The sequence below is a fragment of the Bidens hawaiensis genome, unplaced genomic scaffold, assembly GCF_021521415.1.
Source record: "Bidens hawaiensis isolate Kalapana, Puna unplaced genomic scaffold, B.hawaiensis_p1.1 tig00001842_1, whole genome shotgun sequence".
NCBI lineage: Eukaryota > Viridiplantae > Streptophyta > Magnoliopsida > Asterales > Asteraceae > Bidens > Bidens hawaiensis.
Genome location: NW_027491102.1, coordinates 363,948 through 378,603, shown reverse-complemented (window position 1 = coordinate 378,603; position 14,656 = coordinate 363,948). Strand labels below are relative to the sequence as shown.

General features: G+C 33.7%; 1 protein-coding gene across 1 annotated transcript; it reads left to right on the top strand.

Annotated features, from left to right (window-relative positions):
- The first annotated feature begins 5,867 nt into the window (after positions 1-5,867).
- LOC143597856 (protein TRIGALACTOSYLDIACYLGLYCEROL 3, chloroplastic-like) lies at positions 5,868-10,054 on the top strand. The gene is made up of 10 exons (XM_077076239.1): positions 5,868-6,101; positions 6,367-6,483; positions 6,577-6,672; positions 7,350-7,427; positions 7,509-7,570; positions 7,654-7,729; positions 7,884-7,991; positions 8,778-8,953; positions 9,020-9,104; positions 9,804-10,054. Exons 1-10 carry the CDS (start codon positions 5,895-5,897, stop codon positions 9,840-9,842), a joined length of 1,044 nt encoding a protein of 347 aa, XP_076932354.1. The 5' UTR covers positions 5,868-5,894; the 3' UTR covers positions 9,843-10,054.
- The last annotated feature ends 4,602 nt before the right edge of the window (positions 10,055-14,656 follow it).

Here is a 14,656-nt window from a genome sequence, read left to right as displayed (position 1 = left end):
AACAAGTAATACAATATTATTTTAAAGTTGGCCATCTAAAAATATATTCCAACTTATATTTAAATAACAAAATGTCATACTAAAGTGCTATTAAATTTAACAATCTATACCGTTGTGGTGCGTGTTAATTTTATAGAAATCTAAGACTATTAAGATGTCAATGATGACTATTAAACAAAAATTAAAATTAATGCAAATATTAAAAATAAAGTGAGGTCAAGTATGTGAAGTGGTGAGTGGTCAAATCATTAGTAAATCATAAATAATGCACACAAATGAGACATTAGAGTGTTTGGACCTAATTTTGGAGAAAATGAGAGAAAAAGGAGCAAATTCCAATTTGCCTCCCTGAGATATATCGGCGGGAGATGGATTGACCACTGAAAAAGAATTTGCGCATTATGTAACATTCTGTTTGTTATTATTGTAATATGAGCCCCTGGTTGATTGTATTGAGCCCCTTGTTGAGGGTACTTTAGTAATTGGACAAATAATAATAGTATCTAATAATAAAAATAATAATAATAGTAATAATAATAATACTAGAGCAGCTCATCATCATCATCTTCTCAACTCTCTCATCCCTCCCCTGTCACCACCGTCGCCGTCGTCGTCCACCGGAAAACTTCCTACCACCAAACCCATAGGTTTTATACAAGAATTTGAACAAAAAAAGCATAGATCTAGATCTAAGGTGTGGATGAGATTTGAAAATAAATATGGTGATGCCACTTTGGTGAGCAAGAATGGTAGCGCATGATGTTTGGTGAGTAGTGATGTGATGATGGAGGTTGAAGATGTAAAAAGGGCCGGAATCCGATTTTTCGGCAGCCGGTGGCCGGGATCCGATTTTCCGGCAGAGAGGCATGAGAGGATGGCGGATGTAATGTTTAATGGCCGGAATACGATTTTAGACGGTGGTGACGGTGATGGCGACGGGATCGAATTAGAAGTTACCGCGACGGGTTGCGGGAGAAGAAGATGGGTGGTGGCGATGAAAATGAAGATATGGTGTGGTGAAGGAATGGTGGTGACGGCGGTGGTGATGGGTTGCGGGTGAATAAGATGAAGATATGAGTTTGTGTTTGAATGATGATGTTAATTTATGTGTTTGTATAAGATTTATGGGTTAGAGTTCTTAGACGGAGATGATTTTCTTGATGTTCTTGATTTTTTGGGTTTGTGTTCGTGTTAGGGTTCTTGATGTTTTTGATTTTCTGGGTTTGATGTTCTTGATTTGTTTGAATGTTAATGATGAAGATGAAGATGAAGGGTATAATGGTCATTTAAACCAATTATTAACACTGCATGGAGCATTCTGATCATAATAAACATTGCAGGGAGCTAAAAAAACCCGCCCAGTAAAAACAGTTGCGCAAAATGCGCAAACTAGTTTTCAGTGGTCAATCCATCTCCCGCCGATATATCTCAGGGAGGCAAATTGGAATTTTCTCGAGCAAAAATTGCACGCGGTTTTATGGTTCTTCACAGTAATGTTCATGCGGACTCACCCTAAAACCATAGAAAATCTTTTTTAAGCGGCAAATGAAAGCTTATATATAAAAAGAGAAATCACACAAATACAACCGAACCTAACTAGTCGGTGACTAGTCAACGGCCCAAACACACAACACAAAAACAAACAAACAAACAAATCCCTATCTATACTTTAAACTTACGCCAATCCTCCTACGACAAAGTATGCCCGCCTGATCTATTATTGACCCCCAAATAACTAAGGCCCTTGATTTCCCCTACAACGCTTTCCACTTTCACCGCCAAACCGTTAAACACCACATCGTTTCGCGCCTTCCATAATACCCACAAAGCAACAAGAGAAACCACATGAAACGCCTTCGCCTTTCGCCCATGAAACTTTGTAAACTTATATAAATTCAGTAATATCCCGAATATTAAAAGCAAAAATATATGGGACCTTACACCAACTTGAAATAGTTTGCCATACCAATAGAGCCAAAGCATACGAAACAAAAATATACTCGGTTGTCTCCTCCATCTATCCACAAAACGGACAATCCAAAGAGCCTACAACGATATTTCCTTTAGCCAACAAAGTCGACACTAGGACCCTCTCTAGCTCCAAATGCCAAGCTAGGATACCTACTTTTCCAGGAACCCAATTATTTCACTTAAACACATAACCGGGAGGGTCAAAACTTACCTCAATAATTCTCCGCTTCAAGCTCGAGATTGTGAAGCTCCCTGACTCATCCAAATCCCTCCCCACCTTGTCATTACCACCCACCAACAAGGCCGGCCTCAGGGTATGGTAGGGTAGTCGACGACCACACGCCCGACACCCCGCTAGGCCCAAAATTTAAAATAAAAAATTTATATGTAATTTTATGAAAAAAATATGTATAATCAATGTTTCAACATAATTACATAACCACTAGATTGGTTTAGTGACAAAGGGGTATGACATCTAATCAAAAGGTTTTGGGTTCTAATCTTATTTAAGACATTTTTAGCTTATTTTTATATAAATTTCTTTTACATAACTCAAATCATAATAAAGTAAGTCCATTTAGAATTAAATTGTTTAGACCCAACAAATGTTCCTTTTAGTTATGGCCAAAAAAAAATTTCGCTTTAGGCCCAATTTTTTTCCCCCGCTTTTTCGAGCCCGATCATGCCCACCAAGCGCACACCTTGACATAACCTCAGTAGACCCCTTAGTTCATCCACCTCCGGAGCCAAAGACGACATTCTTGACCAACGCCATGTACTACATATTGTTTTATAACAATAATAAAGCATTGACCATTAATGATAGCCTTAAAAATATCAATATATAAATCAGTATATGATATGTTACTAAAATAAACGTTTTCAACTATCATCTTAGATGTATAACATATACACAACGGATAATTGTCCGATACGGACATGGCTATAAAATTGGCTATAAGATGAGATTACCAATACCCGTTTTAAACTTGTCAACATGTTAATCTCTACTGGATTCATTTCTAATAGAGGTCTCATGTTCGAATCTTGCTTCCACTTGTTTTCAACCCTAACCTTTTAAAGGTCATGTGGCTGGCAAAAGTTGCGAGTTACCTAAACTTAACGTGACCCGCTTGCATAGAAATCTAGTTTTAAGAAAATCAAGGGTTGTTAACCAGCAGTCGGTGATTTCTTTGCTTAGTGGTATAAGTGTTTGTCTCATTAAAGTTGTGTAAGTTTAAGTTTCATAAAGTAAACATTAAACAGATTTTAAGAGTAGATGTTAAAAGAATATTTCCCAATAGTCACTTTTTTCTTAAAACGCTTTATCTCAACGCAAAACTATCTTGACCTACCATATTTTTTTTAATGATGGCATTGAATTTAATAAACGCATTTTAAACTTAAGCAAGGAAAGCCGTTCTCTAGAAACACTATTCCGGCACCGTCACCTCACCTAAAACGTATATCCGACACTCGATGAGTAAATGGCTGATAAATACTCACCGAATTGGACTTGGTATGGACAAAGCTATACAATTGAATATAAAACAAAGATTATCAATACTTATCCCAAGCTCGTCGCATCATCATCCATTCCAAATTCCATTTTAGCAGAGGTTTGAATCTAGCCTCCACTTGTGTTCATTCTTAACCTTTTGAATGTCACTCCCATAGAATACTAAGACCATGTGTAGTCATAAAGCTCCACTATCAGGGGTTATGCGTCACGTGACGCCCAGTCAGAGTTATGGTTTTGTACAAAAACAGGCTGTAGTCATAACTCTCCACTATCAGGGGTTATGCGCCACGTGGCGCCCAGTCATTATTAATTTTATTTGTTTTTTTAAATACTAAATCATTTAAATAAATTAACATAAAATTAAAAATTACATTAAACTTTCAAATAAAAAATACATTAAACTAAATTAAAAAAAAATACATCAAATTAAAATAAAAAAACATAAATAATACTAATAAAACTAAAACTCATTTATATTTTTCTAAAATTTTCGCTCGTCGATTGGCTTTTAGAGATTGGACTATCGGGTCGTCTTCGGATAGCTCGTTTGATAAAATCTCGATGTCTTTGTCCATCTCATTCCTTCGAAGTAGGTCGACGGCGTCCAAATTTACTTGAAGTCGTTGGGTTCCAAGTTGGTGTAAATCTTGGAGTCGAGAGTTCATTAATTGGAATTGGCTTTCCAATTCGGGATTTGAACCCGTTGTCGACGACGAACCGGCCCCTTTCCCCTTTCCTTTGCCTTTGGTTCTTCTACCCCCCGGCCGAGGCATGTCGGTAGTATTCACGGGGTCATTATCGCTTAAGTAGAAGTTTCGAGCGTCGGAACGAGGCGTGTCTGGATCAACCGAAGATGATGTTTTAGACTTTTTTTTTACGCGGACCACCTTCGCCTTCGGCTTCGGCTTCAGCATCCAACACCATGCCCCATTTTGGGTGATGCCTCAATAGGTCTTTCCAAATGCCAAAGTAGTTGAAGGTCCCGCCGACCTTATGTTGAAACTCAACCAACGCGTTATCTATGACTTCCGCGTCCGAGACACCGCTACTCCTAGTTCGATTCATCCGAGAGAAAAACGTATGGAAAGCCATGCATTTGGTGTTTATATCGCCCCATTTCGACAGTAATGAATCTTTTTCTCGACGCGAGTTCCCGCCAAGGTTGTGAAACCTCTCTATAATTTTGTGCCAAAATACCCCCGTTTTTTGATAGTTCGCTAAAAAAATAAAAACATTACAAGTTTAATGTTTGTTATAAGAAATTTAAAAAAATATATATGCATTTTAAAAACCTACCGCATTTGGCATCTTCCGATATTTGACACCAAGCACGAGCACATAGTACGCACTCGTCGATACTCCACGCTATCACCGTCTTTTTAACCCGAGGTTCGCCGGCGAACTTCTTTGCGTGTTTTTTCGAACGTCCGCGTTGGCTTGAACCGCCCTCGGGTTGTGTCTCCGGCACGAACTCGACCTCGGGTTGGGTCTCCGGGGCGGGTTGGGAACCCGAACCCGCAAAAATGTTTGTCATTGGGTTTTGGAAACCGGGCAACGCATTTGGCATAGAGCTTTGTAGAAGTGCAAAGTACGCGGCCATTTGCGGGTCATACATTTGCGGGACGGATACGGTTGGCGTCGGGGCGGTAGATTGGTTCGGTTGTGGATTTTGGTTGGCTTGACGGGCATATTGACCGAAACCGAGAATATTTTGGTTGTTGTTTGGAAACATGATAGTAGAAATATTAGTGTAAAAGATATAAATATTTGTGTAAATTGGTAGATTGGAAGGAATGTGTTAAAAAATATGAGTTTGGTTTGTTTATATAGTATAAATATAATTAATTATTTTTTTTTTTAAAAACCCCAACGGCTCCAAGACCAACGGTATTTTTTTTGGATGTGTGTGCCATTCTCGCGTTGTATTTAAAACGCACAAAAAAAAATTTCAACATAACGCCGGGGGGGGGGGGTCGGCGGTGTACCCCGCTTTTTAACCCACAACGCAGCCATTACACATGGTCTAAGCATCTATCTCTACCAAAATAGTATGATTTAAGTTGTACCAAATAGATTTTAAAAGAAACATGAAAAAGGTATATACTCCTCAACTAATTGACCTACAACTACACCACCACCCATCTTTGTAATGCAATGATGGCATTGAATTATTAATTAATTAATTAATTAATTAAATACACACATTTTAAACAAGGATGGAAGGAAAGCCGTTTTTCAGGAACACACACTATTTCTTTCTTTCGGCACCGTCACCTCGCCTTGTTCACATCATCCTTTTCTTTTTAATTTTCCAACCAAACAACCTTCTTTTCTTTCTTCAAATTGACTCCAAACCCTCCAATTCAATCAATCTGATTCAAATTCCAACAACAAAATAAACATGATTTCGCTGGTGGGTTCGTCTGATTTTGCCTTGAATCGTCGGAATGTGTGTTACTACCCTTCATTTGGGCATTATTCTCCTACTAGTAATAAAAAGATTGTTACTTTCTCAATAAGGAGGAGGAGGAGGAGACCACCTGTTTGTTGTAGTCTTGCTCCACAGGATTTAAAGCCTGCTGATGAATACCGTCCCTCACAATTCAAAGTATGAATACTGATTTCCATTTATTTTATGTGTATGTCTAATTCCACAATTGATCAAATTTCGGTGTTTTTATACTGAAATGAAACATCTTTGAATTTGTTTAATTCTACTTTCAGTGATTTTATACTGAAATTTAACTCTAAAGATTTTACCTTTATGTTTGTTTGTGATAGGGTTCATCTTTGACTTTCTTTAATTCCACAATTTATCAAATTTCTGCTCAACTTAACTGTAAAGAATGTAACTTTATGTTTGTTTGTGTTAGGGTTCATCTTTGAATTTGTTTACACAACATACAGAGGAGAGTGATGTGCTTCTTGAGTGTAAAGATGTATACAAGTCATTTGGGGACAAACATATCTTGAGAGGTGTAAATTTTAGGGTAAACGCTCAATTTTCTTCAAATATAGATTACTTGTTATTTTGTGATGTGAATTTTTATACTTTTTTGTTGATTTGATGTTTAATTTGTTAGATTAAGCATGGAGAAGCTGTTGGAATCATCGGGCCTTCGGGTACCGGTAAATCCACCATTTTAAAGATCTTTGCAGGGCTCCTTGCTCCAGATAAGGTGTTTAACTTTCTTTTATGAAAAAAATGTGGTTTTGGATTGGGATATCTAACTAGGTTAAAAAACGGATCGTGTTATTGTTGACATGTTTAGCTTGTTCAGTTAAACAGGTCGACCAACTAATGTGTTTATGAACCGTTGAACCAGTTATCTACAACCCACCAACCCGATTAACAAGTTTACACCTTTATTATTACTTGCCAACCCGTTTGACATGTTTAGATAAATGGGTTAAACGGGTCGTATTCGGGTTACATGGTTTTAAGTGTGTGCAGGTTAGGGTTGATATTTTTGACACAAATAAAAATAAGGGTCGTATCCGGGTTGACCTGTTTAACTAAACAGATTGTGTTCAGTTTGAACTGTTTTACCTGTTTAGTTAAACAGGTCAACCCACTAACTTGTTATGAACCATTTAACCCTTTTTTAAACCCACCAACTGATTAACACGTTTACAACTTGATTATTGCTAGCCAGCTCGTTTGACTTGTTTAGATAAATAGGTTAAACTGGTTTTGTTCGGGTTACACGATTCCAAGTGTGTGCGGGTCAGGGTTGATGTTTTTGACTCCAGATAAGGTGTTTAAGTTGTATATTGAATTAGTCACCCAATGGGTTTGATTTTCTTTATTATTATTTTTTTAATCTAACTTTGAGCTGGTTTTGCAATTGAGCAGGGGGAAGTTTATATTAGAGGACGAAGAAGGCATGGATTAATAAGTGATGATGATATGTCGGGTCTTCGAATTGGCCTGGTAACGTGTCTTTCACCTACTCATAAATTTTATAGGATTTTTGGTGATACATGTTAAATAAAATATCTTTTTAATCATCAGGTATTTCAAAGTGGAGCACTTTTTGATTCTTTAACGGTTTGGGAAAACGTTGGTTTCCTTTTGTAAGTTCCGTGTGCTAACGAGCAATGAACATTTTTGTGCATCTTCTTAATCCCTTGTAATTTTTTTTCTTTAAATATTATAGGTATGAGCATTCAAAAATGCCCGAGGATGAAATTAAAGAAGTTGTTGCAGAAACATTGGCTGCAGTTGGATTAAAGGTGAGTAATGCATTCTCATATAAAAACTGTGTGAATTTATATAGAGTTAGAGCCTATTCCCGTTTACATAATGCCATTGCACAAAATTTTTATTATGGTGAATATTGGATATTCTTTGATCACTTCTAAAAAAATTGGTTGGCTTTGTTGGCAGGGAGTTGAGGACCGGATGCCATCCGAGTTGTCTGGAGGGATGAAAAAAAGAGTGGCTTTAGCACGATCTATAGTATACGATACAACAAGTAATACAATAGAACCTGAGGTATAAAACTAATTAGTATCTTTTTACCCTTCACTTTTTGTTCCATGGAAATTTTGTCTTTCTAAGAGAACTCTTTGACCTTAGTCTTCAACGGGGCAAGAAAAGATTTCATGTAGAATGGCAGAACTATATAGATTTATTTGTTAATGGTCAAAATGGGCAAATAGGAATTTTATGTACATTTATAACTAATATTTTTTATATATTTATAAATATATTTTTTATATATAACATGATATATATTATTAGTTATTTTACTAGTTAATTTATATATATAACTAATTTTATTACATATTAACTCATTTATAACCATAGATTTTATATATAACATAATACATATTATTCGTTATCTTTGTCATAGTTTTATATAATAATAATAATAATAATAATAATAATTATCATTATTATACAAACATATATCAAATAACAATTGTAAACATAATAGGCTCGCGTGCCTACTTGAGCTTGGTAACTGAAGCTCGGGCTCTTATTTTTAGGCTCGAGCTTGTTTAAGCTTGGCTCGTTTCAATCTTTTAGGAAGCTGATTTCAAGCATCTCACGAGCGCTTGGCTCGTTTACACTCGTAAGGAAATGTTGCAATTTTTATGGGACATCATAATCTGTTTTGGCTACAATTATACAGAATTATTGGGACATCATAGTTTTCCAAAGCTTCTTTTAAACACATTTAACCTCTTAAATCAATTTATTACAGTTGTAGATTATTGTTATTACTAAAATATCATTTATAAATTAATATGAAGGTAACTTGTGTGTTTGGTGCAGGTGCTTTTATATGACGAACCAACGGCAGGGCTTGATCCGATAGCATCTACAGTTGTTGAAGATCTGATCCGGTCCGTTCATTGCAAAGGCGAAGATGCAGTGGGGAAGCCTGGAAAGATTGCATCTTATGTGGTTGTAACTCACCAGCACAGTACCATTAGAAGAGCGGTTGACAGGTATTATTATAGTTATATGAATAATAACATGATGTGTAATGTTTGTTAATGGTATTGTGTTTTCAGGTTGGTGTTTCTTCATGAGGGAAAGGTTGTATGGGAAGGAATGACTCATGAGTTCACTTCATCAACTAATCCAATAGTCCAACAGGTTATTTGTTGTTTGGTTTTGGTTTAAGGAGTTAGTTAGGGCTGTTCGGTCGGCTTAAGCTTGGCTCGAATTCTTGTAACTGAGGTGGTAGTTGTGCTCGAACTTGGCTCATTTTGAACTTGAACCTGCTTGGCTCAGCTCAGCTCAGCTCAGCTTGTTCGGCTCGTTTTTGCATAATTTAAAAATAAAACATTCAAACGAGCTTACACTGGCTCGAACTTAAACGAGCCAGCTCAGTTGGTTCAAATGTGACAAAATGGCCAGGGTGGGTTGGGTGACTGATTATTTTTAGTGCAGGTCGGGTTTGGGTTGGGTTAATCAACACATTTTTCGGTCCATTCTTTTAAAATTATTTATCAGTTGAATATAATTGCATCAGTAAACTAACATTTCAGATATATAATTCTAGTGGTGCATTTAAGATACACCAACCTGTTTCCATTTCAACTCATTTTTTTAAAATAAAGAAAATTGACGCGTTCGGAATAATTCAAGGCACACATTTAAAGCACACCAACCTGTTTCCCTTTCAACTCTTAGTTTTCTTTCTTTTTTCTTTTAAACTTGACCTGTTAGAAAATAATAAATCAGGACCCATATCAACCCGACTTGATATGGTACGATTGACATTAAAAGTGTAGATTTATCTGAATTCTTAAAATGATTTCTGATGCTGATCATTTGTTGTTTTGTTATCAGTTTGCCTCTGGGGACTTGGATGGGCCTATTAGGTACTAAGTCAGAACACAAAGGTTATAGTAGTTATAGATTTTTTCTTGATCTCAACGGGTCAGAACCGGAACCGAGTAGATATCCATTTGACCCGAATCGAGCTCATAATTCTTGTATTTTAAAATGCAAACACCCATTTCTCAATTCTGTTTGGGGTGTAGTTATAGTAAAATTGTTATGATGATGTCGGAATAATTAATAACATATATGTACTTTCACTCATGTTTTATTAATCTAGCTGATTAAGTAGATAAACCGTGAGTATCAAAATTAATACGAGTCATATAACATTTGTTATGATTTATGACCGGCTTATCTGATACTTAAATCTGATTCTTGCTTATGGGACATGAGTTGATATTTTTATGGTACGCGAATCAGATGGTCCGTATTTTTTTCCTCTCCTCCTCTAGACCCATTTTTTTCGCCCATGGATTGATTGTTAAATTGTAGGGGTACTATGGGTGTTTATGAACTAATTTAAACCGATGAAAACCTATACGAACCAATCATCAATTTTGTTTCCATGTTGATTTTTTACCCCTTCGCTTCAAGCTAGACTGAACTGTCTGGCTTTTGTTGAGGGAAATTAGTTGGTATCCAAAAGATAAAGGAGTGTTCCTGTAAACGCTAGACTAGAATGGTATTCGGTCTTAAACGTCCGTAACTAAACTCGTTAGCCTAGCAACCTTCTTAACTAGAGTCTCGATAGTATTTCTCTTGTGAATTACAAATTGTTCCTAACAACAGTATCAGATGTCCTTGACTTCTTAGATCTGGTATTAATAACGACAGAATAGGATTGTCATCTTCACCTATGCTTAAAAGTGATGTTACTAGTGAGATTAGTGTATTTGGAACCTGCACAAAAAGTTAAAAATTAGAAACTAGATGATGGGTATGGTTATAAATCAAAACTCAACCGTTTTTTTTATAAAATTTTTGTTTAGACCAATTGTCAATTGGCATGTTCTTTTTAGCTATTTTTTTAATTTTTTGTTGAGGAATGTTATTGTGTTTTTTTTAAATATACTATTATTTAAATTTTTATGTTGAATAATTTTTATTTAAATTTTAGCTTATTTAAAAATTTTTGTTTTATTTTAGTAGTCTGCAGACGTTAAAAAACAAACAGTGTTATTCTTGCAGACTGCAGAGGTTTGGTCCACCTCTTCTACTACAGATGCCTGCAGATGTGGTCCGCAGACTGCAGACATTTTACCTCTTAAAAAACAAACAACACCTTAAGTGTAAAGTATATATGTCCGAGTAACAACATTAACATCCCGTGTATTACACGGGCTATATCCTAGTACTTTTTAATAAAATACTGCCATATTTTTGCTAATGTGTTGCTTCATCGTTAATCCTTACAAATTATATAATTATTAAAATATGGTAAGTAATTAATACTGTATATTTGTCGATTTTTAAATACTGTATCTTTTTTATTCCTATTTATTAATAAGGTACAATTAGTTATAATTTTAGTAATTGTATGTGAAACAATTCCTTATTTCTTTCCTAAACTAACTAATATTTGTTATTATATTAAATAGTAATTTTTTAAAAAAAATATGCAGTTAATTTTGCTAAATTTAATATCGTATACATTTAATAATTTTTAAATTACATTAATGTAATTTTTTAACTTTCAAGGATTTTAATGTGATATTGCAATGCTTTGCTCTTTTATTTACCGTCCATCAACCAACTATTTACAGAAAATGACTCAAACTTCAAGTAGATACATCACTTAACAACTTTATTAAATATGAAAAAAATATTATTTATCAAGTTTTTCCACCACTATTTTTATTTAAATAAAGGTTTTGAAATTATGTATGTAATCATTTTAACAAAATATCATATATATCCGATAAATTTAACATATTTAAGATTTTGGGTACAATATACAAGGTATCTAAAAACATTGATTTGCACATGTTTATTTAATACATATGTTTAAAATTTTGTAATATGTTTTTTATTTCATAATATTCTCATACTTTAGGCATTCAAATTGATGTTTATGTTTACCGAGAAAACCGTGTATTGAAAATATTATTGTTGGATATCAAACAAGGTAAAAATGGCTCTACCTCCTCGACTATACAATCTCCAATGGTATTGTGTTAATTTTTAAATAACAATAATTTATAATAAGCTATGTTTTTTTTCATATGTTTAATTTTTTATTAGATTCATTTAGTCTCAAATGAATACAATAACAAGTAATGTCATTTAGCTATATAACTATTTCATCATCATCATCATCATCATCGTATATCCCACCAATAGCAAAGCTATGGTAGGGTCTGAGGAGGGTAAGATGTAGGCAGCCTTACCTCTACCCCATAGGGATAGAGAGGCTGCTTCCGGTGAGACCCCCGGCTCGATAATAGTTTTGCATCAAGCCTTGGACATAATGCACATAGCACTCAATCATCGGGACACCGGCTGATCGGTGCATGTACCCTTATCTTTCAGCTATCAACGCCACTAAGCTATATAACCATTTATATTAAATTATTCTAAATGTACCATGACTTTGTATTAACAACTAGGATATTGACCCGTGTACGACACGTTCGAAAATATAGAAATCGTCTAACAAACACATATAATTATAAAAAGAAGATAATTTGTAATATATTTTTTTGGGACGACAACATGGTATGTAATTGTTAGTAATACCAGTACGAAAACAAGTGTTTCTTAAATATAACGGTCAACCAAAATAACATTCAATTTACAATTATATGAAAGATAATTAAAACTTATAATCTTATTACTCTATTAAAGCAATACAAGTTTTCCACATAGCATTCAACTAGCATTTTCACATAGACTTCCAAGTTATCAGGTTTCCATCTACATCATTTCCACGTATTAACAAATTAAAATTAATCTAAATATCTAAATTAGTAATCAAGTCAACTGTTATTTTATGTATACGAAATATCATAATTATTACTTAAATTACCATAATACTATTTACAAATATGGACTTTGTCAATTTAAGAATGAAAAAATGTGCTATAGCGTACAAGTCGATTTCGAATTTGAACTTTAATTGTCGTGGTACCGCGTTACACAGAAATCCTAGGCCTTCAAAGTATAAATTGATAATCAAATTAGTTGTTAAATAAACTAATTTATTAAATTTGAATTACAGGTTCGCAGTTTTAAGATTGTCATTTTTTATAAATCAACATTTTCTTACTATTTATTTTTAAAAAACGTTACATATAACATCTTCAATATTAACAGTCTGTTACTATTTATTTTTTATAACTCGTTACATATAACATCTTCATTATTTTAAGAGAGTTTTTTTAACCTAGGTATCTTTATTTTTTTTAGTATCTTAGTTAACACTTGTTTTGTTATTATTCATTTTTTGTTTGAATTATATTGTTACCTTATTAGTTCGAAGTTTGAATTATTTTTTAAATTCATATTAGTTATATATATGGATAATTGTTAAAATTGTCAAAATATGTAGCTTATTTCCAATTTTATCGACATAAGTTCAAATTTAAAATGTTCAAAAATTTCTTTCTTTCCTAATTTGTGTTTCTTATAAAATTGTAACTTATTTTCAGTTATACCAAAATTAATTCAAAATTTGAAAATTAAAAGATTACTTTGTTTCAAAATTCAAAATTTTAACATATCAAAAAATTTAAACAAATTGATGTATATAATGACAAAATATTTTATTGCTTGGAAAGTTATTATATATACGACTTATATTTATTGAAACAATATATGCAACTTACGTATTTTATCATAATCCGCGTATTGCTAACTTACATGGTTACATTTTTTTGTAGCATAAAAATAGGCATAGTACAATTTGAGATCGGCTGATTCATATGTAGATGAGGCTTCTTTGCATGATCTCAAAATTGTGGGTGGACGACCTGCTTGTTGAGATTATTGAACCCATGGGTGATCGTGATGTTCTTACATATGCAAGTTTAAACTATGAAGATCACTAAAGTGTTGTTGTGAGTTAATATTATTTTATTGTTTAACCTATTTCATTGAGTTTGCTTAATGATTTGACTATTATAGTTCATTTCCTTTCATGTACAGGAGTGTATGCATGACAGATCCAGGACAATCATGAATGAAGAGTAGAGCCGGTATTAAACTAGTCATACTCGATAAAGAATCATAGCTTACAAATAAAACAACAAACGTTGTATAGAAGGAGATTTTTGAAAACTTAATGTGAAAAAGATTAAACATATATATATTTATGCTAAATTTTCATTTAATATTATAATTTTTTTTACTAATATGTTTTATAATTTTTCAGGTCCCAGACTCCACCTATGTTGAAGTATTCGTTATAGATTGCTTTGTTTTTATCAAGTATTTACTTTTTATGTTACAGATAAAGTTTATTTTTTTTGGTAAAATTTCTATGTCTTGAATGTTGAATTTTGTATTTGAATTAAAATAATTATCTAATGTGTTATAGTTCAAGTGAAATTATCCTTTTTTTTAATAAATATGACATTTGCATTTTTATTTCGGTTTGTAGTGTTTGATATGGTGTGTAATGGTTTATGAGTGCGAACATGAGCAACTAAATATTAGGGATGAATGTAATGAGAAAAATTGTGATATCGCGGTGAAGTTCGATTGGAACAGACTTGTTTGGTATATGGATAGATATTCCATATTTTAAAAAGGTGAATAAGTAGTACAATGACACTTTCTTTTTTGCATTTTTCATTAAATTGATTGTTGTTACTGTCGTGTTTAGAACCATTATACCGATGTGATGTAGTGTAACATTCTAT